Raw genomic sequence first — 25,846 nt, forward strand, 5'->3', positions numbered from 1 at the left:
GCCAGACCCCCCTCTCCTGTCTCCCTCTCTGCCAGACCCTCCTCTCCTCTCTGCCAGATCCCCCTCTCCTCTCTGCCAGATCCCCCTCTCCTGTCTCTCTGCCAGACCCCCCTCTCCTGTCTCTCTGCCAGGCCCTCCCTCTCCTCTCTGCCAGGCCCCCCCTCTCCTCTCTGCCAGGCCCTCCCTCTCCTCTCTGCCAGCCCCCCCCTCTCCTCTCTGCCAGGCCCCCCCTCTCCTCTCTGCCAGCCCCCCCCCTCTCCTCTCTGCCAGGCCCCCCCCTCTCCTCTCTGCCAGGCCCCCCCCTCTCCTGTCTCTCTCTCTGCCAGGCCCCCCCCCTCTCCTGTCTCTCTCTCTGCCAGTCCCCCCTCTCCTCTCTCTCTGCCAGTCCCCCCTCTCCTCTCTGCCAGTCCCCCCCTCTCCTCTCTGCCAGACCCCCCTCTCTGCCAGACCCCCCTCTCCTGTGTCTCTCTCTGCCAGGCCCTCCCTCTCCTCTCTGCCAGCCCCCCCCTCTCCTCTCTGCCAGTCCCCCCCCTCTCCTCTCTGCCAGTCCCCCCCTCTCCTCTCTGCCAGTCCCCCCCCCTCTCCTCTCTGCCAGTCCCCCCCTCTCCTCTCTGCCAGACCCCCCTCTCCTGTCTCTCTCTCTGCCAGACCCCCCTCTTCTGTCTCTCTCTCTGCCAGGCCCCCCTCTCCTCTCTGCCAGACCCCCCTTCCCCTCTCCTGTCTCTCTCTCCTCTCTGCTAGTGCCCCCTCTCCTCTCTGCCAGTGCCCCCTTTCCTCTCTGCCAGTCCCCCCTTTCCTCTCTGCCAGTCCCCCCTTTCCTCTCTGCCAGTCCCCCCTTTCCTCTCTGCCAGACCCCCCTTTCCTCTCTGCCAGTCCCCCCTCTCCTCTCTGCCAGTCCCCCCTCTCCTCTCTGCCAGTCCCCCCTCTCCTCTCTGCCAGTCCCCCCTCTCCTCTCTGCCAGTCCCCCCTCTCCTCTCTGCCAGATCCCCCTCTCCTCTCTGCCAGACCCCCCTCTCCTGTCTCTCTCTCTCTGCCAGGCCCCCCCCCTCTCCTGTCTCTCTCTCTGCCAGAGCCCCCTCTCCTGTCTCCCTCTCTGCCAGACCCCCCCCTCTCCTCTCTGCCAGACCCCCCCCTCTCCTCTCTGCCAGACCCCCCCCCTCTCCTCTCTGCCAGACCCCCCCCTCTCCTCTCTGCCAGACCCCCCCCCCTCTCCTCTCTGCCAGATCCCCCCTCTCCTCTCTGCCAGACCCCCCCCCCTCTCCTCTCTGCCAGACCCCCCCCTCTCCTCTCTGCCAGACCCCCCCCCCTCTCCTCTCTGCCAGATCCCCCCTCTCCTCTCTGCCAGACCCCCCCCCCTCTCCTCTCTGCCAGACCCCCCCCTCTCCTCTCTGCCAGACCCCCCCCTCTCCTCTCTGCCAGACCCCCCCCTCTCCTCTCTGCCAGACCCCCCCCTCTCCTCTCTGCCAGACCCCCCCTCTCCTCTCTGCCAGACCCCCCCTCTCCTCTCTGCCAGACCCCCTCCTCTCTGCCAGACCCCCCTCTCCTCTCTGCCTCTCTGCCAGACCCTCCTCTCCTCTCTGCCAGACCCCCCCTCTCCTCTCTGCCAGACCCCCCCTCTCCTCTCTGCCAGACCCCCCCTCTCCTCTCTGCCAGACCCCCCCTCCTCTCTGCCAGACCCCCCTCTCCTCTCTGCCTCTCTGCCAGACCCTCCTCTCCTCTCTGCCAGACCCCCCCCCTCTCCTCTCTGCCAGACCCCCCCTCCTCTCTGCCAGACCCCCCTCTCCTGTCTCCCTCTCTGCCAGACCCTCCTCTCCTCTCTGCCAGACCCTCCTCTCCTCTCTGTCAGACCCCCCCCTCCTCTCTGCCAGACCCCCCCTCCTCTCTGCCAGACCCCCCTCTCCTCTCTACCAGTCCCCCCTCTCCTGTCTCCCTCTCTGCCAGACCCTCCTCTCCTCTCTGCCAGACCCCCCCTCTCCTCTCTGCCAGACCCCCCCTCTCCTCTCTGCCAGACCCCCCCTCCTCTCTGCCAGACCCCCCTCTCCTCTCTGCCAGTCCCCCCTCTCCTGTCTCCCTCTCTGCCAGACCCTCCTCTCCTCTCTGCCAGACCCTCCTCTCCTCTCTGCCAGTCCCCCATCTCCTCTCTGCCAGATCCCCCTCTCCTCTCTGCCAGACCCCCCTCTCTGCCAGACCCCCCTCTCCTGTCTCTCTCTCTGCCAGACCCCCCCTCTCCTCTCTGCCAGACCCCCCTCTCCTCTCTGCCAGACCCCCCTCTCCTCTCTGCCAGACCCCCCTCTCCTCTCTGCCAGTCCCCCCTCTCCTCTCTGCCAGACCCCCCTCTCCTCTCTGCCAGACCCCCCTCTCCTCTCTGCCAGACCCCCCTCTCCTCTCTGCCAGACCCCCCTCTCCTCTCTGCCAGACCCCCCTCTCCTCTCTGCCAGACCCCCCTCTCCTCTCTGCCAGACCCCCCTCTCCTCTCTGCCAGACCCCCCTCTCCTCTCTGCCAGATCCCCCTCTCCTCTCTGCCAGATCCCCTTCTCCTCTCTGCCAGACCCCCCTCTCTGCCAGACCCCCCTCTCCTGTCTCTCTCTCTGCCAGGCCCTCCCTCTCCTCTCTGCCAGCCCCCCCCCTCTCTTCTCTGCCAGGCCCCCCTCTCCTCTCTGCCAGTCCCCCCTCTCCTCTCTGCCAGTCCCCCCTCTCCTCTCTGCCAGATCCCCCTCTCTGCCAGACCCCCCTCTCCTGTCTCCCTCTCTGCCAGACCCCCCTCTCCTCTCTGCCAGGCCCCCCCTCTCCTCTCTGCCAGGCCCCCCCTCTCCTCTCTGCCAGGCCCCCCCTCTCCTCTCTGCCAGACCCCCCTCTCCTCTCTGCCAGATCCCCCTCTCCTCTCTGCCAGATCCCCCTCTCTGCCAGACCCCCCTCTCTGCCAGACCCCCCTCTCCTGTCTCTCTCTCTGCCAGTCCCCCCTCTCCTCTCTGCCAGTCCCCCCTCTCCTCTCTGCCAGTCCCCCCTCTCCTCTCTGCCAGATTCCCCTCTCCTCTCTGCCAGATCCCCCTCTCCTCTCTGCCAGATCCCCCTCTCCTCTCTGCCAGATCCCCCTCTCCTCTCTGCCAGACCCCCCTCTCCTCTCTGCCAGACCCCCCCTCTCCTCTCTGCCAGATCCTCCCTCTCCTCTCTGCCAGACCCCCCTCTCCTCTCTGCCAGACCCCCCTCTCCTCTCTGCCAGACCCCCCTCTCCTCTCTGCCAGATCCCCCCTCTCCTCTCTGCCAGATCCCCCCTCTCCTCTGTGCCAGATCCCCCCTCTCCTCTCTGCCAGATCCCCCTCTCCTCTCTGCCAGACCCCCCTCTCTGCCAGACCCCCCTCTCCTGTCTCTCTCTCTGCCAGTCCCCCCTCTCCTCTCTGCCAGACCCCCCTCTCCTCTCTGCCAGACCCCCCCTCTCCTCTCTGCCAGTCCCCCCTCTCCTCTCTGCCAGACCCCCCTCTCCTCTCTGCCAGACCCCCCTCTCCTCTCTGCCAGACCCCCCTCTCCTCTCTGCCAGACCCCCCTCTCCTGTCTCCCTCTCTGCCAGACCCCCCTCTCCTCTCTGCCAGTCCCCCCTCTCCTCTCTGCCAGTCCCCCCTCTCCTCTCTGCCATTCCCCCCTCTCCTCTCTGCCAGACCCCCCTCTCCTCTCTGCCAGACCCCCCTCTCCTCTTTGCCATTCCCCCCTCTCCTCTCTGCCAGACCCCCCTCTCCTCTCTGCCAGATCCCCCTCTCCTCTCTGCCAGACCCCCCTCTCCTCTCTGCCAGACCCCCCTCTCCTCTCTGCCAGATCCCCCCTCTCCTCTCTGCCAGATCCCCCTCTCCTCTCTGCCAGATCCCCCTCTCCTCTCTGCCAGACCCCCCTCTCTGCCAGACCCCCCTCTCCTGTCTCTCTCTCTGCCAGACCCCCCTCTCCTCTCTGCCAGACCCCCCCTCTCCTCTCTGCCAGACCCCCCCTCTCCTCTCTGCCAGACCCCCCCTCTCCTCTCTGCCAGACCCCCCCTCTCCTCTCTGCCAGTCCCCCCTCTCCTCTCTGCCAGACCCCCCTCTCCTCTCTGCCAGACCCCCCTCTCCTGTCTCCCTCTCTGCCAGACCCCCCTCTCCTCTCTGCCAGTCCCCCCTCTCCTCTCTGCCAGTCCCCCCTCTCCTCTCTGCCATTCCCCCCTCTCCTCTCTGCCATTCCCCCCTCTCCTCTCTGCCAGATCCCCCTCTCCTCTCTGCCAGATCCCCCTCTCCTCTCTGCCAGATCCCCCTCTCCTCTCTGCCAGACACCCCTCTCTTGTCTCTCTCTCTGCCAGACCCCCCTCTCCTGTCTCTCTCTCTGCCAGGCCCTCCCTCTCCTCTCTGCCAGCCCCCCCCTCTCCTCTCTGCCAGCCCCCCCCCCTCTCCTCTCTGCCAGCCCCCCCCCTCTCCTCTCTGCCAGACCCCCCCTCTCCTCTCTGCCAGACCCCCCCTCTCCTCTCTGCCAGACCCCCCCTCTCCTCTCTGCCAGTCCCCCCTCTCCTCTCTGCCAGATCCCCCCTCTCCTCTCTGCCCGACCCCCCTCTCCTCTCTGCCAGACCCCCCTCTCCTGTCTCTCTCTGCCAGCCCCCCCCCTCTCCTCTCTGCCAGACCCCCCCTCTCCTGTCTCTCTCTCTGCCAGACCCCCCCTCTCCTCTCTGCCAGACCCCCCCCTCTCCTCTCTGCCAGCTTCCACACTTCCTGGCTCGAATCAGCTCTCGGTAAGGCAGTCTAATGGGGGTCTTTCAGGGCAGGGGATGCTGATGTGGGGATCCCTGATCTATCTAGGGGGGGACCGATATAAAGGGATTCTGATCTAATGGGTTCCTCTATGGGGGTCCCTGTATTATGGAGGGTGTAATACTGACCCCTATATTAAGTGTGTGACACTGACCCTGTGTTATGGGGGTTAACACTGACCCCTATATTGAAAAGGGGGGGTGATACTGACCCCTGTATTATGTCGCCTAGGATTGCCACCTGTGTGGGGTCCACTTGAATAACTCAGGTTTTCAATCGTGTCTGAATTTCTGCCTAAGACCCGGACACATTATTCAGATCGAACTGTGGCTTCGCAAGTTACCAAGATAGTCGGACACCAATCCATTGCCACCTGTTAAAATTGGCCACACAAACTGTTTGCCGCGGAGTGCTACGTGCGACGCATTATTGCTCTCCTCCAGGTCTTTAAAATCCTATAGAGTATAGCACAAAAAAATTTGCCATGCACCGCTAAAGTGTTCGGGTTTGGCTTGAAGAAAAGGTGGCAACCCTAATTACATGTCCCTGTTAAACAGGGGCAGAAAAATTGGGCCTTAGGCACTGGTGCTGGTGCCACCACACTGCAACCTCTGCCATATACTCTAGTTTGATTGCAGGAATTAGCCCTGCTGCAAAGCATTGCATCATAAATTGTACTTAAACGCCCCTGTTAAACAGGGGCAGAAAAATTGGGCTGATGGCATCAACCAGAACCAGAAATGTTCTTCCAACATATCAGCGGAGGAGGAAGAGGATAGACAATCAACATAACAGGACAGTCACTCAGCATCAGCATAGGCAGTCTTGAAGGGATGTGATATTTCAAAAAAAATTATTCGGTTACATCAGCTTCAGGTGCTTGGTAGCTGTGGGTGATCCAAGACTGATTCATCTTGATGAAGGTCAGTCGATCAACTGATTCGGTGGACAGGCGCACCCTGTGATCGGTAACAAAGCCACCAGCAGCATTGAAGGTGCTTTCCGAAAGAACGCTGGATGCAGGACAGGCCAGTAGCTCAATTGCATACTGTGCAAGCTCTGGCCAGTGATCCATCCTCAAGACCCAGTAAGCCAGAGGATTTTCAGTGGGAAAGGTGTCCAAGTCTGACCTTGCCCCTAGGTATTCCTGCACCATGTAAATCAGACGCTGGCGATGGTTGCTGGAACCGATCATACCTTGGGGCTGCAGACTAAAAAATTGTCTGAAAGCATCAGTCAGACGGCCACCTTCTCCACCGCTCCTTCTGACCGATGCCTCAGCAACACGTTGTCCAGGACCAGGAGTTTGTAACCTCCCAGTCTCTGGGAACGCGTTGCACAGACCTTTCTGCAAGGCCTCCCGGAGATGTCTCATCCTCTGCTCCCTCTGTGATGGCAAGATAAGGTCGGCAACCTTACCCTTGTACCGTGGATCAAGGAGAGTGGCCAGCCAGTAATGGTCCCTCTCCTTGATCCGAAGAATACGAGGATCCTTCCGCAGGCTTTGCAGGATCAGGGAGGCCATGCAGCGTAGGTTAGCTGAGGCATTCGGTCCGGAGTCCTCTGGGTCACTAAGGACAACATGATCCGCAGCTACCTCCTCCCAGCCACGTACAAGTCCACGTGTTTCTTGGGACTGTAAATCATCCCTACAGGACTGCTGCTGCTGATGCTGATGCTGATGCTGAGTGCCAGCCTCCACCTCCATGCTGACACAATCATCCTCCTCCTCCTCTTCCTCCTCCTCATCCTCTTCCTGTGTGATGGGTGGCACAGCAGGAACACTGTCTGGATAAAGAGGGCCTTGAGAGGCAAGGAAGTCCTCCTCTTCCTGCCTCTGTTCTGCCTCAAGTGCCCTGTCCATTATTCCACGCAGCGTATGCTCCAAGAGGTGGACAAGAGGTACCATGTCACTGATGCATGCACTGTCACTGCTCACCATCCTTGTGGCCTCCTCAAACGGTGACAGGACAGTGCATGCATCCCTGATCATGCCCCACTGGCGTGGTGAGAAAAAAACCAAGCTCCCCTGACCCTGTCCTGGTGCCGTAGTCGCACAGGTACTCATTGATGGCCCTCTGCTGCGTGTGCAGCCACTGCAGCATGGCCAATGTTGAGTTCCATCTGGTGGGCATGTCACATATAAGGCGGTTCTTGGGCAGGTTCAACTCCTTTTGGAGCTCAGCCAGCCGAGCACAGGCATTAAATGATCGGCGGAAATGCACACAGACTTTTCTGGCCTGCTTCAGGACATCCTGTAAGCCGGGGTACCTGCCCAAGAACCGCTGCACCACCAGGTTAAGGACGTGAGCTACACAGGGCACATGGGTCAGTTGTCCCTGTCGGAGGGCGGAGAGGAGGTTGGTGCCATTGTCGCAAACCACCATTCCTGGCTTAAGCTGGCGTGGCGTCAACCACTTCTCGGCCTGCCCCTGCAGAGCTGACAAAACATCCGCCCCAGTGTGGCTCCTGTCCCCCAAACAAACCAGCGCAAGCACGGCATGGCATCGTTTTGCCTGTGTACTTGCGTAGCCCCTGGAACGCCTACGGAGCACCGCTGGTTCTGAGGACAGAGCACTGGAAGAGGCCATGGAGGAAGAAGAAGAGGAGGGGGTGGAGGAGAGAGGTGTGTCACAACCAATAGTAGCATTTTGGAGGCGTGGTGGCGGAACAACCTCCAACACTACTGCACCTTGTCCTGCATCCTTCCCAGCTGCCAGAAGAGTGACCCAATGGGCCGTGAAAGACAGGTAACGTCCCTGTCCATGCCTGCTGAACCATGAGTCAGTGGTAATATGCACCTTACCGCTGACCGCCCTGTCCAGCGAGGCAAGGACATTGCCTTCCACATGCCGGTAGAGAGCCGGAATCGCCTTCTGTGATAAAAAGTGGCGTTTGGGGACCTGCCACTGAGGAACCGCACATTGTACAAACTCACGGAAGGGGGCCGAGTCTACCAACTGAAAAGGCAGCAGTTGAAGTGCTAGCAATTTAGCCAAGCTAGCATTCAACCGCTGGGCATGTGGATGGCTGGGAGTGAACTTCTTCCGCCGGTCCAGCAGCTGGGGCAGGGACATTTGCCTGCTATAATCGGACGTGGGTGTACTGCTAGCAGAGTTCCCGGAAGCACTTGGCTGTGACACACCTAATTCTACACCTTCATTCCTCTCAGAGCAGGTTTCAGAGAGGACTGAAGGTCTAGTGGGGTTGGAGATGCCAGCTGATGAGGAGCAAGGAGAGGTCCGCTTTGTTCTTTGGTGTGGGTCTTTGAGGTACACTTGCCAACGAGCTGCATGGCAGGTCAACATATGTCTGGTCAAGCATGTGGTGCCCAAGCGGCTGATGTTTTGGCCACGTGAGATACGCTTGAGACATATGTTGCAAATAGCAGCGGTGCGATCTGATGCACTCGTCTCAAAAAAGGCCCACACCAAAGAACTTTTAGAATAACGCGCAGAGGCAGCGCTCTGCACAGGCGGAGCTCTGCGGTGTGATTCAGTCGGTGTGCTGCCCCTAAGCTGGCCCCCGGAGGGCATCCTGCCTCATTGGACATGTGCCTCCTCCTCCTCCTCCTCCCTCCTCCCAGGCACCCACGTGGAGTCAGTGCCCTCATCATCCCCTCCCTCTTCATCGCTGTAGCAAACCTGGCAGTATGCTGCAGCTTGTGGAACATGACTGCCAGATTGCTGTCCTTCTTGAGCATCCCCTCTGTCTGCGCTCACGCTACTGCCTTCCTCTAGCTGAGTGTCATCATCAGAGCCCACAAAACACTGGGCATCCTCCTGGAGCATGTACCCAACACTGTGCTCAAAGAGTTCAGGAGACTCCTCAGGAGGACGTGGTGGGTCTAGGGAAGGAGTGACTGATGATGACATTGAGAGGAGGGAAGACGATGCGTTGGCAGCTGCTTTGCTAGTACCCTGAGACTGGGTGAGAGAGGATGAGGAGGATGAAGAGGGCTTGGTCATCCACTCTACCAAGTCGTTGGCATGTGGCGGTTCAACATGTCCAGCTGCCGAAAAGAAGGACAAGCATGTCCCATGGCCACGTGCTGATGACAATGCACTGCGTCCACGACCAGCACTGTTGTCTCTAGACACAGAGCCTGCTTGCCCTCTTTTATCGGCTCGCGCCTGTCTGCCTCTCCTTGCTGGCCTTCCAGACATGGTAATGGCCTGAAGGGAGTTGGGTAAAACAGCAGTTGGGTAGTGTATATTGTGCTGGAGGCACACAACACCCACTAACTCCTGCAGATGCCTTTATTATAGAACACCAGAGATAAAGGGGTATATACAGATGTATACTGTGCTGTGCTGGAGGCACACACAACTTCCAATAACTCCTGCAGATGGCAAGTGGGCTCAAATAGAGAACAGCTATGTAGGTGGATATAGCGGTATGTACTGGGTACAGAGCACGCAGACAGCACGCACTATCTCCTAACACTACTGACTGCAAGCTCTATTATAAAAGATAGATCACTAGCTATATAGGTGAGGTGAACATAGTGGTGTATACTGCGGTCAGGGCACGCAGACAATAACCACTACACAAAAGCAAGATAGAAAATCGGCCGAAAACGATCGGTGTGTACTGTGTTGAAGGTACACAGAACACCCACTGCTTCAGACGCCAACACACTACACGAGGCCGCCGCGATGGCGGCCTTATATAGTGTGGGGCGTGCACTACACAGCCTGAGCTATGATTGGCCACAGGCATCCTGCCTGTGGCCAATCATGGCTCTCCTCGCTGCTGGCGCTACGATTGGCCAAGCATGCGGGGTCACAGTGCATGCTTGGCCAATCATGAGCCAGCAATGCACTGCGCCATCGCAGTGCATTGTGGGCCGTGAGCGCCATGCGAATTTTCAAACGAACGGACCAAAATGTTCGGATTTCGCCGAACGGACGAACAGCCAATGTTCGAGTCGAACGTACGTTCGACTCGAACACGAAGCTCATCCCTAGACAGAATGGTGGAAGGTGAGGAGAGAGTCCAGAAGGAGGATCAAGAGGGGAGGGAGTGCAAGGAGAGGAAGGGTGGAGAGAAGACGGTGCAGGGAGAGGACAAAGAGGGTAAGAGGAGAGAGTGCCGATAGAAGCAAATAAAGGGAGTGTAGAGGGTGCAATAAGCTGTGACGGTCCTTCCCCCCCCAAATCCATAAGCCTGGCCCCTTATCTGAAATCCATGCATCTCCCGCCCTGCATGTAATGTGGGTTGTGATGAGGGCGGAGTCAGTGTTGTGATGAAAAATGTGAGATGTGTAAATAACAGGAGCTTCTTTCAGCATAGCTGAGAAGAATGAAAGGCTTACAGGTGAAAGGAAGACTAGAGTGCCACCTGCTGGCTGAGGATAAAACCAAAATATTCACCTACCATGTGTCATATTGATCTGATTGATGAAGATGTATGTATATCTAGAGTATGTATGGATACAAATGTAGATTCGTTATGATCAGAATAAATAGAAGAAAAGCTTGTTGTCCTTTTGTCCTGCCCTTTGTGTGCATGCCAGTCTCATCCTCTGCAGTGCACCTATGCTTCTCAGAACCTTCCCCTTCAGTGCACCTATCCTTCTCAGAACCCTCCTCTGCAGTGAACCTATCCCTCTCAGAACCCTCCTCTGCAGTGAACCTATCCCTCTCAGAACCCTCCTCTGCAGTGAACCTATCCCTCTCAGAACCCTCCCCTGCAGTGCACTTATCCTTTTTAGAACCCTCCTCTGCAGTGCACCTATCCTTCTCAGAACCCTCCCCTGCAGTGCACCTATCCTTCTCAGAACCCTCCCCTGCAGTGCACCTATCCTTCTCAGAAACCTCCCCTGCAGTGCACCTATCCTTCTCAGAACCCTCCTCTGCAGTGCACCTATCCTTCTCAGAACCCTCCTCTGCAGTGCACCTATCCTTCTCAGAACCCTCCCCTGCAGTGCACCTATCCTTCTCAGAACCCTCCCCTGCAGTGCACCTATCCTTCTCAGAACCCTCCCCTGCAGTGCACCTATCCTTCTCAGAATCCTCCCCTGCAGTGCACCTATCCTTCTCAGAATCCTCCCCTGCAGTGCACCTATCCTTCTCAGAACCCTCACTTGCAGTGCACCTATCCTTCTCAGAACCCTCCTCTGCAGTGCACCTATGCTCCTCAGAACCCTCCCCTGCAGTGCACCTATCCTTCTCAGAACCCTCCTCTGCAGTGCACCTATCCTTCTCAGAACCCTCCCCTGCAGTGCACCTATCCTTCTCAGAATCCTCCCCTGCAGTGCACCTATCCTTCTCAGAATCCTCCCCTGCAGTGCACCTATCCTTCTCAGAACCCTCACTTGCAGTGCACCTATCCTTCTCAGAACCCTCCTCTGCAGTGCACCTATGCTCCTCAGAACCCTCCCCTGCAGTGCACCTATCCTTCTCAGAACCCTCCCCTGCAGTGCACCTATCCTTCTCAGAAACCTCCCCTGCAGTGCACCTATCCTTCTCAGAACCCTCCTCTGCAGTGCACCTATCCTTCTCAGAACCCTCCTCTGCAGTGCACCTATCCTTCTCAGAACCCTCCCCTGCAGTGCACCTATCCTTCTCAGAACCCTCCCCTGCAGTGCACCTATCCTTCTCAGAACCCTCCCCTGCAGTGCACCTATCCTTCTCAGAACCCTCCTCTGCAGTGCACCTATCCCTCTCAGAACCCTCCTCTGCAGTGCATCTATCCTTCTCAAAACCCTCCTCTGCAGTGCACCTATCCTTCTCAGAACCCTCCTCTGCAGTGTACCTCTCCTTCTCAGAACCCTCCCCTGCAGTGCACCTATCCTTCTCAGAACCCTCCTCTGCAGTGCACCTATCCTTCTCCGAATCCTCCCCTGCAGTGCACCTATCCTTCTCAGAATCCTCCCCTGCAGTGCACCTATCCTTCTCAGAACCCTCCTCTGCAGTGCACCTATCCTTCCCAGAACCCTCCCCTGCAGTGCACCTATCCTTCCCAGAACCCTCCTCTGCAGTGCACCTATCCTTCTCAGAACCCTCCCCTGCAGTGCACCTATCCTTCTCAGAACCCTCCTCTGCAGTGCACCTATCCTTCTCAGAACCCTCCTCTGCAGTGCACCTATCCTTCTCAAGCTCCTCCTCTTTAGTTTACTTATCCATTTCAAGCCCCTCTTCAGTGCATCCATCCATCTTAATCCATTTTTCCCTTCAGTGAACCCAACCTTCTCAGCCCCCTCTTCTTCCCAGTTACATTGTTCTCAGCTATCTCCCAGGACTACATAACACCTCCTCCATTTTATGGAAATTAATAAAGTAGGAGGTGCTCTGTACTCCTGTCCCCAGGTGACAACGCTGCTCCTGTATGTATATAATACAGTCAGTGAGTGTTGACACCCTAGGACAGGATATGTGTCACAGGCTGGATCACCAGGTTAGAATAAAGGAAAAACATCTGGCAAAGAAAACTAATGTACTATATGACATTTAAAAAATGTCTTATAGTTTTGTGTGCCATTCTAAATAATTAACATTGTGTTGAGCATAATGTGCATTGACATGCATTGTGTTCACATGCTTGTTACCACAAGGCACCTACTGTGCCCATTATGAAGGGTTCCCACCATCCCTGTGCTGAGTTCCCGGGTCTGTACACCCGCTGTGCCCATTATGAGGGGTTCCCACCATCCCTGTGCTGAGTTCCTGGGTCTGTACACTCGCTGTGCCCATTATGAGAGGTTCCCACCATCCCTGTGCTGAGTTCCTGGGTCTGTACACCTACTGTGACCATTATAAGGGGTTCCCACCATCCCGGTGCTGAGTTCCCGGGTCTGTACACCCGCTGTGCCCATTATGAGGGGTTCCCACCATTCCTGTGCTGAGTTCCCAGGTCTGTACACCCGCTGGGCCCATTATGAGGGGTTCCCACCATTCCTGTGCTGAGTTCCCAGATCTGTACACCCGCTGGGCCCATTATGAGGAGTTCCCACCATCCCTGTGCTGAGTTCCCAGATCTGTACACCCGCTGTGCCCATTATGAGGGGTTCCCACCATCCCTGTGCTGAGTTCCCAGATCTGTACACCCGCTGTGCCCATTATGAAGGGTTCCCACCATCCCTGTGCTGAGTTCCCAGATCTGTACACCCGCTGTGCCCATTATGAGGAGTTCCCACCATCCCTGTGCTGAGTTCCCGGGTCTGTACACCCGCTGGGCCCATTATGAGGGGTTCCCACCATCCACGTGCTGAGTTCCCAGGTCTGTACACCCGCTGTGAACATTATGAGGGGTTCCCACCATCCCTGTGCTGACTGCTGAGTTCCTGGGTCTGTACACCTGCTGTGACCATTATGAGGGGTTCCACCATCCCTGTGCTGACTGCTGAGTTCCCGGGTCTGTACACTGCTGTGCCCATTATGAGGGGTTCCCACCAGTGGCGGCTGGTGAAGTTTTAGGAAGGGTGGGGTTTGGCGCCCCCCATCCTTTTTGACCCCTCCCACTTGGTTAAAAAGGGCATGGTGTCAGCGAAATAGTGGGTGTGGTTCTAAGGTGCCGTGGTTAGCGTCTGAGATGAACGAGGGATGGAGGGACAGCGCACGTGCTCCCCCTAAGAACCCTTTCACACCACACCGTCCATAGCGTGGGTGGTAAAACGCCGCTATTTTTTGCGGCGTTTTAACGCCGGTTTTGCGGCGCATTTCGGCCGCTAGCGGGGCGCTTTTACCCCCCGCTAGCGGCCGAGAAAGGGTTAAAACCGCCGGTAATACGCCGTATTACAGCGCTGCCCCATTGATTTCAATGGGGAGCGGCGGTGGAGGAGAGGTAAACACACCGCTCCTTCACCGCTTCAAAGAAGCTGCTGGCAAGACTTTTCCCTGACGTTCTGCCAGCGCACCGCTGTAGTGTGAAAGCCCTCGGGGGATCACACTGCACACAATGGTGCAGCTTCTTTAGGGCGGATTGCAGGCGCTATTTATAACGCTACTAGCTCCTGCAAAATGCCCTGGTGTGAGAGGGGTGTAAGGATGGGCTGCCACTGGTTCTCACCATCCCTGTGCTAAGTACTCGGTCTGTACACCCGCTGTGCCCATTATGGGGGGTTCCCACCATCCCTGGGCTATTGAGCCCTACAATAAATCTCTCCTGTTGGTGTGAGTGACATTAGTATTATGGTGTAGTATCAGTTGTATGTGATTCAGTCATTGTGTATCCTTGTGAGATTCCTCTCCTCCATGCAGCTTGTGTAGCACACTCCATGTGGACCTGTCTCTACCATATGATTCCAGCATAGGGATGAATCTAGTCAACTTCTCCGGTGGATCTCCAGGGGGATGAGGTGACCTCCATTATTGGTTCCATCTCCCATCCATCATGTATAGTTCCAGCCATTGGGTGTGGTGATGATTGGCCCCAGCTGGGGGCATCAGTGGTTGGTGGGAGGGGTATAAAAGACATCTCTCTCTCCCTCATTCATTGTGTTGTGTCTCTTATGGACAGGATGGGTTTTCTGGTGAAAGGTGGTTGGGTGCTGCTCCTGGCTGTGGCCTATTGGTCAGGGTTTGGCTGTGATGGAGTCTTGGTGAGACATGGCCGCCAGTCAGATTGGTGGAGGAACAACCAGCGAGCTCTACCTGGTCAGGGCTCTTCTAGATTGGGCTCCAGAGATTGGAATTCTAATCGCCCTGTTTTGGGGTTTGGGGCTCTTAGAGGTGGGACCTCTAGGGGTTCACTTGCTGGACGTGTTATTGGGGCTCCACGAGATCTGCTGCAGCCTGGGAGCTCCCCTATCAGCATCCAGTGTGGAGAGGACAACATGGTGGTCAATGTCCAGAGGGATTTCTATGGGATTGGGAAGCTGGTCAAACCTTCTGACCTGAGCCTGGGGCCCCAAGGCTGCAAACCCAACCCCCAGAGTACAGACACCACTGTCACCTTCCAGATCAACCTCCAGGACTGCGGCAACACAGTGCAGGTAATCTTCAAATGTTCCCACTCTAGTCAATTGCCAGAGGGTCATGTAAAATCTCTCTCTAAGGTTTCATTCCTATGGCCTCCCCTTTGAGCGTTGGGGAGGGCAGTGTACAGCAACTTCACTTTGGGAATGTGAAGGTAGAACTGAAGACCAAACCCTTTTGAATCAGGTTATGGAAGGCGTTAGAACCTCCTGTTGGGTATTTTGTCCCATTGAAGGATTTCCCATCACTTCCTGTCCTGTAGCTAAAACAGGAAGTGAGGAAATCCCCCAGGTTGTCACCAGAACAGGTGTCCCCATAGGATGCTATTAAAAACCTGATGGGGGGGGGGGGGGTTTAATCCATGCCACTTTATCCAGAGTTTTTCCCTTCAGCTACTTTAACCACTTGCTGACCATGTCACGCAGATATAGAACGGCACAATGGCTCTCCTGGACAAAATCGCGTACGGTTACGTCCTACCCATTTTCAGCCGTGTGTGTGTGTTCACACAAATCCCAGTCCTGTCAGAGGAAACGTATCGTTTGTTCCTGCTAAGTAGGAAAAAATGATATGGCTCCTCCCTTGTCACTCCCATCCCCACACAGAACACACTGAGGGAACACTCATTTAACCCCCAGATCGCTCCCCCCCCCCTGTTTTAACCCCTCCCCCTGTCAGTGATATTTACACAGTAATCAGTGCATTTTTTTTTTTTTTTTTTTTTTTTTTTTTTTTTTTTTTTTTTTTATAGCACTGATCGCTGTATAAATGCCAAAGGTCCCAAAAGTGTCACGTTTCTGATCTGTATGTCGCAGTACTGCTAAAAATCGCAGATCACCACCATTACTAGTAAAAAAAAAGCCATAAATCTTTCCCATAGTTTGCAGATGCTCTAACTTTTGCATATATCTATATCTCCCTAGGGAATAAAATGGCGGTCATTGCTACTTTTTATCTCGCAAAGTATTTGCGCAACTATTTTCAAACAAAACTCACATGTGTAGTTTGAATGGCATTTACATATGTGGGTGGGACTAACGTGTGCATTCGCTTCTGAGCGTGAGCTACTGGGGACAGGGGCGTTTTTTAAAAAAACTACTTTTTTATTTTATTTTTTGATCACTTTTATTCCTATTACAAGGAATGTAAACATCCCTTGTAATAGGAATCTGTGACAGGTCCTCTTTATGGAGAGATGTGGAGGTCTTACTGACCCTGTATATCTCCTCCAGGCTGGAAAGCATGAGATAGTGAAAAAAATTTCACTGATCGCGGCTTTGTTTACGTCCGGGAACCCGGGCAAGACGTCATAATGTTGCGCCCGGGCCTCTGACGGTCCTAGAGATGACTGGTGACCATCTGGTCACCGGAAATCTCTATTGTCGTCGTCCGGGCGTTTCTTTCTCCGGGTCCCTGATGGCACCGGATGGAGGCGGGGGGGGGGGGGGGAAATGTCGCCTGTAAGAACGATTAAGCGGAGGAACTGCCGCTATGATCATTCTCATGGTGCACAGAATCGCCAGCTGAAAACAAGGATATCTGAATGATGAATGTGGCAGCTAGTATCCTTCAGATATTCCCACTGAAAGTCCAGGATGTCATATGATGGCCGTGGGTGTGAAGTGGTTAAATAAACATCTGGGGATAGTGATTATAGCAAAAAGTACTGTAAAAAAATTTTTTTCATAATTGTTGTGCTTTTTGTTAATAGTGTAAAAAAATAAAACCCGCAGAAGTGATCAAATGCCACCAAAAGAAAGCTACTATTGAGGGGGGGGGGAGGGGGGGTGAAGGACGCAAATTTTGTTTGGTTATAGTGTCGAACGACCGCGCGATTGTCAGTTAAAGTGACGCAGTCCTGAATTGTAAAGTGCTCTGGTCAGAAAGGGGGTAAAATCTTCTGTTGCTGAAGCGGTTAAACACCAATCCTATGGGGGGCCCTTCTTGTTTGCTTGAATGGTGGGACACTTCCCCTGGTTCGCCCCCCCCCCCTTCAATCTGCCCACACCATAGACATGAGTCCATCATGCTCATGAGGTCGGTTTGCATATCTGGGATGCTGCTTGGAGTCACAGGACAACATGTTGCGGTTCAGTGTGTCGGTATTTTCTTGTTCGGTAAGAACCCAAAAAACTATCGGGGAACACAGCGCGCAGATGGAGGACCACCAGAAGTGTCCAATGAAAGAGGACTATCCGGACCATCTGTAGGGATAATGGTATGGGGGGCTGGACAGGTAGTGGGAACATTCTGTGCCCACTACATCTATGGTGGGGATACTTTAAGTAGGGGGGGCAGCAGACTGGAGACTTGTCTTTGTAGCTTGACCTTCTAATAATTATTGGAAGACCAGTCGCCAAACCATTCAGGTCGGCAAATCTGAATTTTAGCATTTTTATTCAGGTTTACTTTTGTTGGGTGCCGCTATCTTGAATGTGATGCCAGCAACTCCAGTAGACTGAGTTACCACTCCTCCCCTGATGGCTATATGGGGTTTATGTAGGAAGAGGTGAAAGCTGGGCCAGCACAAACTAAATAGCCCTCTTCTCCTCTTCTGAAGCCTCCATGCTAGGAGGTTGTGGACTTCTGAAATGTCAATTTACCTAGCAAGTCAATAAAAAACAAAGACTAAATCCACATGGAAAAGGAAACGCTGAATGCAACCTTTTTATTGACTACGTTTTTACCTGCATGCTTTGGCAGGACCTCTTTAACCACTTGCCGCCCGCCCTATTACAAATTGACGGCGGCAAAGTGGTTTCATAATCCTAACCGGACGTCATATGACGTGATTAGGATTATGAGCCCCCGGGGGCACGCATCGCGGCGCTCGTTGTTGCGGGGTGTCAGTCTGACACCCGGCAACTACGATCTTGGTAAAGAGTCTCCGACGGAGACTCTTTACCATGTGATCAGCCGTGTCCAATCACGGCTGATCACAGTGTAAATGGGAAGAGCCGGTGATCGGCTTTCCCTCACTCGCATCTGTCAGACGCGAGTAGGAGAGCCGATCGGCTGCTCCTCTGACAGGGGGGGGTCTGTGCTGATCGATTATCAGCACAGCCCCCCCGAGGATGCCCACACTGGACCACCAGGGACACCACTAGACCACCAGGGAAAAGGTAATAAAAATCCATAATCCTCCCTAGACCACCAGGGTGCCAGTCAGTGCCCATAATGGATGCCAATCAGTGGCCACAATGGGCATCACTGATTGGCATGCATTATTGTTTGGCACTGACTGGCATCCATTACTATAACACCTGTGTCGCCCATCCGTGCCACTTCATTGGTGCCCATCAGTGCCACCTTATCAGTGTAGCCCCATCAGTGCCCATCAGTGAAGGAGAAAACGTACTTATTTACAAAGTTTTGAAACTGAAACAAAAAAAATTTTTTTTTTCAATATTTTCGGTATTTTTTTATTTGTAGCGCAAAAAATAAAAACCGTAGAGGTGATCAAATACCACCAAAAGAAAGCTCTATTTGTGGGAAAAAAATGATAAAAATTTCATTTGGGTACAGTGTAGCATGACCGCGCAATTGTCATTCAAAGTGCGACAGCGCTGAAAGCTCAAAATTGGTCTGGGCAGGAAGGTGTTTAAGTGCCCTGTATTGAAGTGGTTAATATAAAGGCAAAGAGAACCTGTTGACCAATAAGTGGTCTTCTAAAAATGGAATGCTGTGGTGGTTCGGAGTTGCAGACCTTTAGTTTGTGAATCCTAAATGTCAGCTTGGTCTTCTCAGACACGGGTCAAGCAGTGAAGGCTTTGGGCCTGGTCTTCCCAGACAAGGACCAGGCCATGAGGCAAACAAATGTCCTCTTCCCCCACCTATAACTGGCCTTCACAGCAAGGAGCACATGGAAAGGCGATGCATGTCAAAATCAGCCAGCCTGCAACCAATCGGAATTATCCTGTCCAACAGTTTGTTAAAAACAAGGGTTAGTTTGCACACATTTGCAAATGCATGCATAATCTGTGGAGGAAGTTCACTGCACCCCGGTGTTATCTGCAGTCTTAACTCTATAAATGTTTGAGGGCCTCCACAGTGGAAGTGCATGCATGATAGAAGGAAGGTAAGCCTGGAGGGAGCCCACCCCTCAGTCTCAAGGACGCACTGGACACCAGTATATAACACACAATAATATAGCGATTGTGTGCAAACTAGTTTTTTTTTTTTTTTTTTATTTTTTTTATGCTGTTTATACAGGATAGTTTGGTGGTTTGCAGGCTGGTTGGTGAGTTGAGCTGGTATTTTAATCTGGTTTTGTTTTTCAGGCAATGAGAGCTTTTGGGTCTGGGAAGACAAAGGCCAGGCAGTGGTGGGCTTGGGGCCTGGTCTCAGAAATGGGCCAAACCATGTCGGTTTTCTATGTTGGTCTGTATCATTCTCCTCCTCTCTGCACAGATGACTCAAGACTGGCTAATCTACACCACCAACCTGACCTACAACCCAACCTCTTCCATTCCAATCATCAGAACCAACGCAGCTGTGGTCCCCATAATGTGCTTCTACTACCGGTGAGTCAACACTACTGGCCATGCTGGTCCCAGCTGGTGTTCAGCATCTGGTCAATCTCCTAAAGTTTGGACAGAGTGGGGGGAGGTTAAACGCCTTGTTGGGTTTTTCTGCCATCTGTCCTTGCCAAGAGATTTCCATGTAGTTTGTTTTCCTGGAAGAAAAATTGTAGGAGGATTGGGGCAATGTTTTATCGGTATTGTCACATGACATACAAATGAGTCTTCACACAATACAAGAGCCGTACAATTTCATAGTATACAGAGATCCCTCAATGCGATGTTACCTATGATTGTTGCTCAGAAGCAGCTATATATTTCCTATCCTGGTTGGGGTGTTGGCAGTCCATTTTGACATGAAGGGTTCAAGTGTTGGTTTTAGCTACTTTAACTACTCTTGACATCTGTAGACTTGGAGTCTGTGTCTCCAACCTAACCCTTCTACTGCAATAATGACCAATTTAATCTTAAGAGTGACCATGAGAGGATCTGCACTGACAATGGCGGCTAACTTTTAAGGAGAGCCTCATGATCAACATGGTGGGGCTCTTTGTCCACTGAAAGCTTTACAATATGTCTTTTTTTGGCAATGTTGGGGGGGGGGGGGGGGGGTGATTATGAAGATGTATTGGCCTAAAGAGAATCTGGAGACCAATATATATGGTAGCTGCTCCTGGCCACTTAAAGGTTCAGGAATCCTAGCCTGATTATGGTGTCACTATCTGGCTCTATCTTGTTACTGTCCTTCAACAGGAATGGAAACAACCAGGCAATCGTCCCTTAGTAACTTGCTAGCTAGTGCAACTGTGGAATACAGGGTCCAATCCTGGTAACAAGTCTGAACAAGAAACGAGTAATATAAATTTGACATTTAAATGACTTTCATTGACTCATTACTGACCTGGATCTGGTTCTCTGTAGGCACGGTAATGTGAGCAGCCAGGCCATTAAGCCAACGTGGGTTCCATTCAGCACCACTGTGTCTTTAGAAGAAAGGTTGTCCTTCTCTTTGGTCCTGATGACTGGTGAGGAAGATGGGTGATCAGGAAGGAGGGGTTATTGTTGGGTATCTTACTAATCCCCTTTCCTTATGTATACAGAGGATTGGAGTGGTCCCAGAAGTTCTCCCATCTATCAGTTGGGGGATATTCTCTACATACAGGCCTCTGTGGATACTCTCAACCAAATTGATATGATCCTGTATGTGGACCGCTGTGTGGCCACCATATCTCCTGATGCCACCTCTTCAAGTTATGACATCATTACAGACCATGGGTATGTGGGTTTTTATTTATTTTTTTTGTGGGAGGGGGTTGGGTTGCTATTTGATCTAAATTGTAAGTTACCATCTTCTGCAGGTGTCTGGTGGATGGAACACAAGCTGACACCACCTCGGCCTTCATCGCTCCAAGGGTCCAGACAAACACTCTACAGTTCACGGTGGATGCCTTTCGGTTCCTAGGGAATGATGTATCTCTGGTGAGGACTGTTTTTAAATTGGTTGCACAGATTGGTGCCTTCTACAAATGTTTAACCTATTAAAATATTCTCTTCTAGATTTACTTGACCTGTTACCTGAGAGCTGCTGCTGCCACCCAGGTCCCAGATCCCACTAACAAGGCCTGTTCCTATAGTAAAGCCACAAACGGGTAAGACTATTAAAATGGCTGAGTGTCGTAGATTGCTGCTCTTCCCATAGCATTTGTTTGTCTGTAATCACTTCTGCGTGTTCTAGTAACCAGTGACTGGGACAAACTTTATGGACCTAATAATGTGGATTCCTATTACAATGTAAATATTTAATGGTACACAGGTATCCTCTATAGGTCCCTTCCCATACCATGCATGTTGGCAACATAACTGGCCAGGAAAGTGGCCTCATGGAGCCATGGGTGTCCGCAGGTAGGGGCGAGGGGGGGGGGGGGGGGGGGTCAGCACTGTTAAATTTAGCACAGTGGCGTCAACATATGGGTCTGGGCAGACTGTACCCGGGTGCCACCTGCCAGTCGGGTGACACCATGCTGTCAAGCACCAGTGTAGTTTGTCTGCGGGCTCTTTTCCCTGCTCAGTCCAGCAGAGAACTCAGCGGTGCTGTGACAGGAGAAAGGCGAGCTGTCAGAGGTTTCCACCACTCGCATCCCCTTTCTCCAGTTAAGAGACAGCGGCTCTCACTAGGTTACCCACCCTGCTTCCTGCCTGCTCCGTTCCTTCCCCATTGGCCATAACTGAGGGCCAATCAAAGACTAGGAGAGCATCATGGGACATGTAGTCCCAAAGATTGGAGACCTAATTTTCTAAGAGGAAGGTACAGCTCGATCAAGAGGTTGAGAGACTGTAGCCTGGAAAAAAAGCTGAGGGAGAGGGTGCTACAGGACAGAGCGATCCACGCTGCCCAGCGCCACCAGAGAGCAAAAGGCTAAGCCACTGGCAGGGTACAGACATGCTACAATACTGACCAGAATGGCACCAGGGAAACCCAGAGTGAGCGATCATCCAGCCAGAGGATCACTGCTGTAGTCTTTGAGATATAAGGAGAAAAATGTTGGGACTTTATGTGAGACCTTGAACATCATGTACATAGGTTTCCATCCTTAATATATTGAAAGACACAGGGGAAAAATAAGGGACATGGGGGACAAGGGGACTTTATATGAAATACGACACTCAGGGTAGGTTAAGACATTGATTATAGTATATATAATGTTCTGAAGTGACAATAATTGGCATAGAGAAATATATATTTAATCGAAATATGTAAGTATGGTGTAGTCTTGCTGGGTCTGGTAAGAGGGCTTACTTATCCTAGGGACTGTACTATGTCTGCGGTCTCTGACCATAATGACATTGTCAAAAAGGGGCAGCACAGGGGGGTGACCCTAAAATGATGCCCCCCCCAAAAGAGTTCTGCGGACGCCCATGCATGGAGCTGAAAGTTGGTCTACAAGATTTCATGTGCCAGCATGATCAGAAATATGGGCAAGGTACTCAATCTAATTCTTGGACACCTTGTGGTCAGCTGAAAAATTCCCTCCAAGGTGATCAACTTGTCACTGTTTAGCACTTTTAAAAAAAAAAAAAAATTTTTGACCATATACCCCATTGCAGATTTCTCGTCACTTCCTGTCCAATAGCCAAACTTTTTTGGGGACACCCCAAAAATTTGGATTTTCTTTCACTATTCTAATAGTAAACTGGACAAATGGAGGATGAATCTTTCTAAGAGTATAGAGAATAAAAACTGTCCTAATCCATCCCCACTGCATACATAGTTGGTAGGGTTGAATAAAGACAACAGTCTATCCAGTTCAATCTGTGTAGAGAATCATTACCCCGTATATTTTTTGCCAAGATGCCTGTCCAAGAGTCTTTAAAAAAAAAAAAAAAAAAACTAGTCACACTTCCCACCGATTGTGGAAGAGTTCCACATCCTTACCACCCTGACTGTGGGGGGGGGGGACCTACACAGCTTAAGGTTAAACGGCTTCTCTTCCAGTCTCATTGTGTGGCCCCCGAGTCCTCTTACACTCAAACTAAACTTTCATACTTGTGCTGGGATCACCGTTGAGATTTGTATAACGATATATCTCCTCAAGTGTCTTCTCCAGGGAAAATACATTTTAGCGCTTGTAACCATTCTTCATAAATCAGGTCCTCCAGTCCCCATATTAATTTAGCTGCCCTTCTCTGGACTCGCTCCAGTACAACCTTTCTCAGGATTGGTGACCAGAACTGGACGGAATGCTCCAGATGTGGCCAAACTACAGTTTTATAAAATGGCAGAATAATCATTTTTATCTCAGGGTAAATTCCCCTTTAATACATGCCAATATTCTGCTGGCTTTGGTAGCCACAGCTTGGCACTGCATGTTATTTCTCAGTCTGTCTTCTACTAGGACCACCTAGATCAGGGGTCTCAAACTGGTGGCCCTCCAGCTGTTGCAAGCATGACTCCTACAGACAGAGGCATGATGGGACTTGTAGTTTAGCAACTGTCAGCCTCGCAATGCCTCATGGGACTTGTAGTTTTGCAACAGCTGGAGGGCCACCAGTTTGAGACCCCTGACCTAGATCCTTCTCCAACCTGGAATCCCCTAAGGAAGTGATGGTGAACCTTGGCACCCCAAATGTGTTGGAACTACATTTCCTATGATGCTCAACTACACTGCAGAGTGCATGAGCATCATGGGGGGGGGGGGGGGGGGGGAAATTTAGTTCCAAAACATCTGGGGTACTAAGGTTTCCCATTACTATCCTAGGGGGCGCTCCACCCTAATGAGTGAGTAACTTGCGTTTTTTTGTTTATACCCCCCCCCCCCGTGCATTACATTTATCAATATTAAAATTCATTAGCCGTGCAGTAGCCCACTCCACTAATTGAGGTCCTCTTGTAAAGTTTCTATATCCCGTTGTGGTTTTGCCCTTATTTTTGTGTCATCAGCAAACACTGAGATCAAGCTATTTATCCCACCTTCTATCATTTTATAAATAAATTAAACAGAAATGGCCCCAGGACAGAGTCTTGGGGTACCTCACTAACCACTGTATACCATTCTGAGTAGACATTATTAACCCTTGCCCCCCCATAGCCAGTTTTCTATCCAAGAACAAACCTTATGGTCCATGATTGTAGATTAGGCATTTGAGGGGACTGTAGCAAATGCTTTTGCAAAATCCAGATGCACCACATCCACCAGGCTACCCCTGTCCAAATGGTATTCCTTGTAGAATGTTAATGGGCTGGTTTGGCAAGAGTGACCTTTCGTAAACCTGTGCTGATTACTGCTAATGATATTATTTTCATCTGCAAATTTTGGGATATGGTCCCTTATCCCTTCAAATGGTTTACAAACTACCAGCATTAGACTGACAGGCCTATAATTCCCTCTGGAGGGATGAGCCCCAAGTCCTTTCAAGGTAAATGTCTGTCTAGCCATAGTGACTTTTCACCAAGTTTCCAGTGCATCTTCTAAACGCAGGTTTTCATACTGACATTGAGTTATCTTCTCCAGCTGGTCTGCAGTTGAGGGCCCCAGCAGTATCTGCCAGTGTTGTGGGACACCAGGCACCTGTACCAACCCTACTGGTCTGACAGGAGGAAGGAGCCGATTTGGAAGACCGAGAGCCTTTGGGAAGAGGGAAGCCTTGGATGGTGAGTCTTAACCATGCGGCTGCCATATAAAATAGTGATGTGGCTACACCTCCTTTTCAATGGGGAATGAATTGCCTCCTGTAGCATTACAACAGAAGGGTTGAGAGGGGGATCCTGACTGGCTTGGGCTATTCCACTTGGCCCTGATTTTTATGGCCCCCGGACAATAGAACAGGGTTCTGAGGGACAGATGTTGACATGGAGGGGGGAGGCTACCACCTGAATGGCCTTCATATTGCTGCTTCTATCCCCCATAGACTTTTTTTTTTTTTTTTTTTTTTTTTTTCTCTTCCCTAGTCATACTTGCCTCAGTGGATGCTGCACTGAGAACTGAGCCACTGAACACCGCTGATGGCTCTGTTCTCCTCACGCAATGCTGACAGTTGGCATTGATTCCGCTCTCTCATTGGAGTGCTGAGCTGTGGAGGGGTGGGGAGCCACCATCTCATTGGCTCACTAAGCTGCCATCAATCAAGGCAACTGGCAGATCCAGACTTGGCAGTCGGGATGATGTGCTGCCTTGACTGATGGCGGTGACATTGGTGGAGAGCGGACTTCAGACCACTCTCTGCTGAAAACGGGTCACAGGAGTGCAAAACTAATTGCTATCCTGTGACCCAGAGGAAGAAGCCCAGCCTAAAAAGCTCAGGCTGGATTTCTCTAAGGGGTCAAACCCTCTGCTTTATTCTGTCAAATTGGTTGACATGGCAATTTGAAGCCTTACAGTGGACACCTTCTGCACACTTGATTGGTAGCTGAGTTATCAATTGAAAGCTCTTAATTGCATTGTGTTCTGACTCTCGTTTCTCCTGCAGAACCTAACATGGAAGAGGAACAGTCGGTGACCACCTTGGGACCTCTGCTTGTGATTGGGCCAAAACAAAGTGACCTTGCAGCTGCAGTGATGAAGGAAGAACCCGCCCCCGCAGAGCTCTGGTGGTTGGTGGCTGTCGGGTGTCTCAGTCTTCTTATAGTCGCTATGTGTACAGTGTTCATTGTGAAGTCTCTGAAAAAGCCGCAATATGTACTGTCTGTAGAGAAATAAAAAAAATTATCCTTTTTCTGTGGCTTGTCTTTCTATACTCATAGATGGTAATACAGTATAGCTTTAAATATCTATCATGGGGCAGAAGGCTGCCGCATGAGACCCCCCTGGTCTTGGCCCTGTCTTTTATGGAGGTTTCTCCAATAAACTTCTCAAGGGGGCAGAAGTCGTAGCCACATGCAGTATCTCACAAGTAAGTACACCCCTCACATTTTTGTAAATATCTTCCATCTCTCCATGTGACAACACTGAAGAAATGACACTTGTCTACAATGTAAAGTAGTGAGTGTACAACTTGTATAACAGTGTACATTTTCTGTCCCCCTCAAAATTCAACACACAGCTATTAATGTCTAAACCGCTGGCAACAAAAGTCAGTACACCCCTAAGTGAAAATTTCCAAATTGGGCCCAAAGTGTCAATATTTTGTGTGGCCACCATTATTTTCCAGTACT

At 52.4% G+C, this 25,846-nt stretch overlaps 1 protein-coding gene across 1 annotated transcript; it reads left to right on the forward strand.

Annotated features, from left to right (window-relative positions):
- Nucleotides 1-14,211: 14,211 nt before the first annotated feature.
- Nucleotides 14,212-25,408, forward strand: LOC143981425 (zona pellucida sperm-binding protein 3-like). The gene is made up of 8 exons (XM_077479251.1): nucleotides 14,212-14,694; nucleotides 19,088-19,200; nucleotides 20,119-20,222; nucleotides 20,298-20,472; nucleotides 20,556-20,676; nucleotides 20,755-20,846; nucleotides 24,207-24,346; nucleotides 25,162-25,408. Exons 1-8 carry the CDS (start codon nucleotides 14,212-14,214, stop codon nucleotides 25,389-25,391), a joined length of 1,458 nt encoding a protein of 485 aa, XP_077335377.1. The 3' UTR covers nucleotides 25,392-25,408.
- Nucleotides 25,409-25,846: the final 438 nt, after the last annotated feature.

This window comes from Lithobates pipiens, unplaced genomic scaffold (assembly GCF_037356315.1).
Source record: "Lithobates pipiens isolate NorthernLeopardFrog02 unplaced genomic scaffold, aLitPip1_a1.2 Scaffold_157, whole genome shotgun sequence".
Lineage (NCBI taxonomy): Eukaryota > Metazoa > Chordata > Amphibia > Anura > Ranidae > Lithobates > Lithobates pipiens.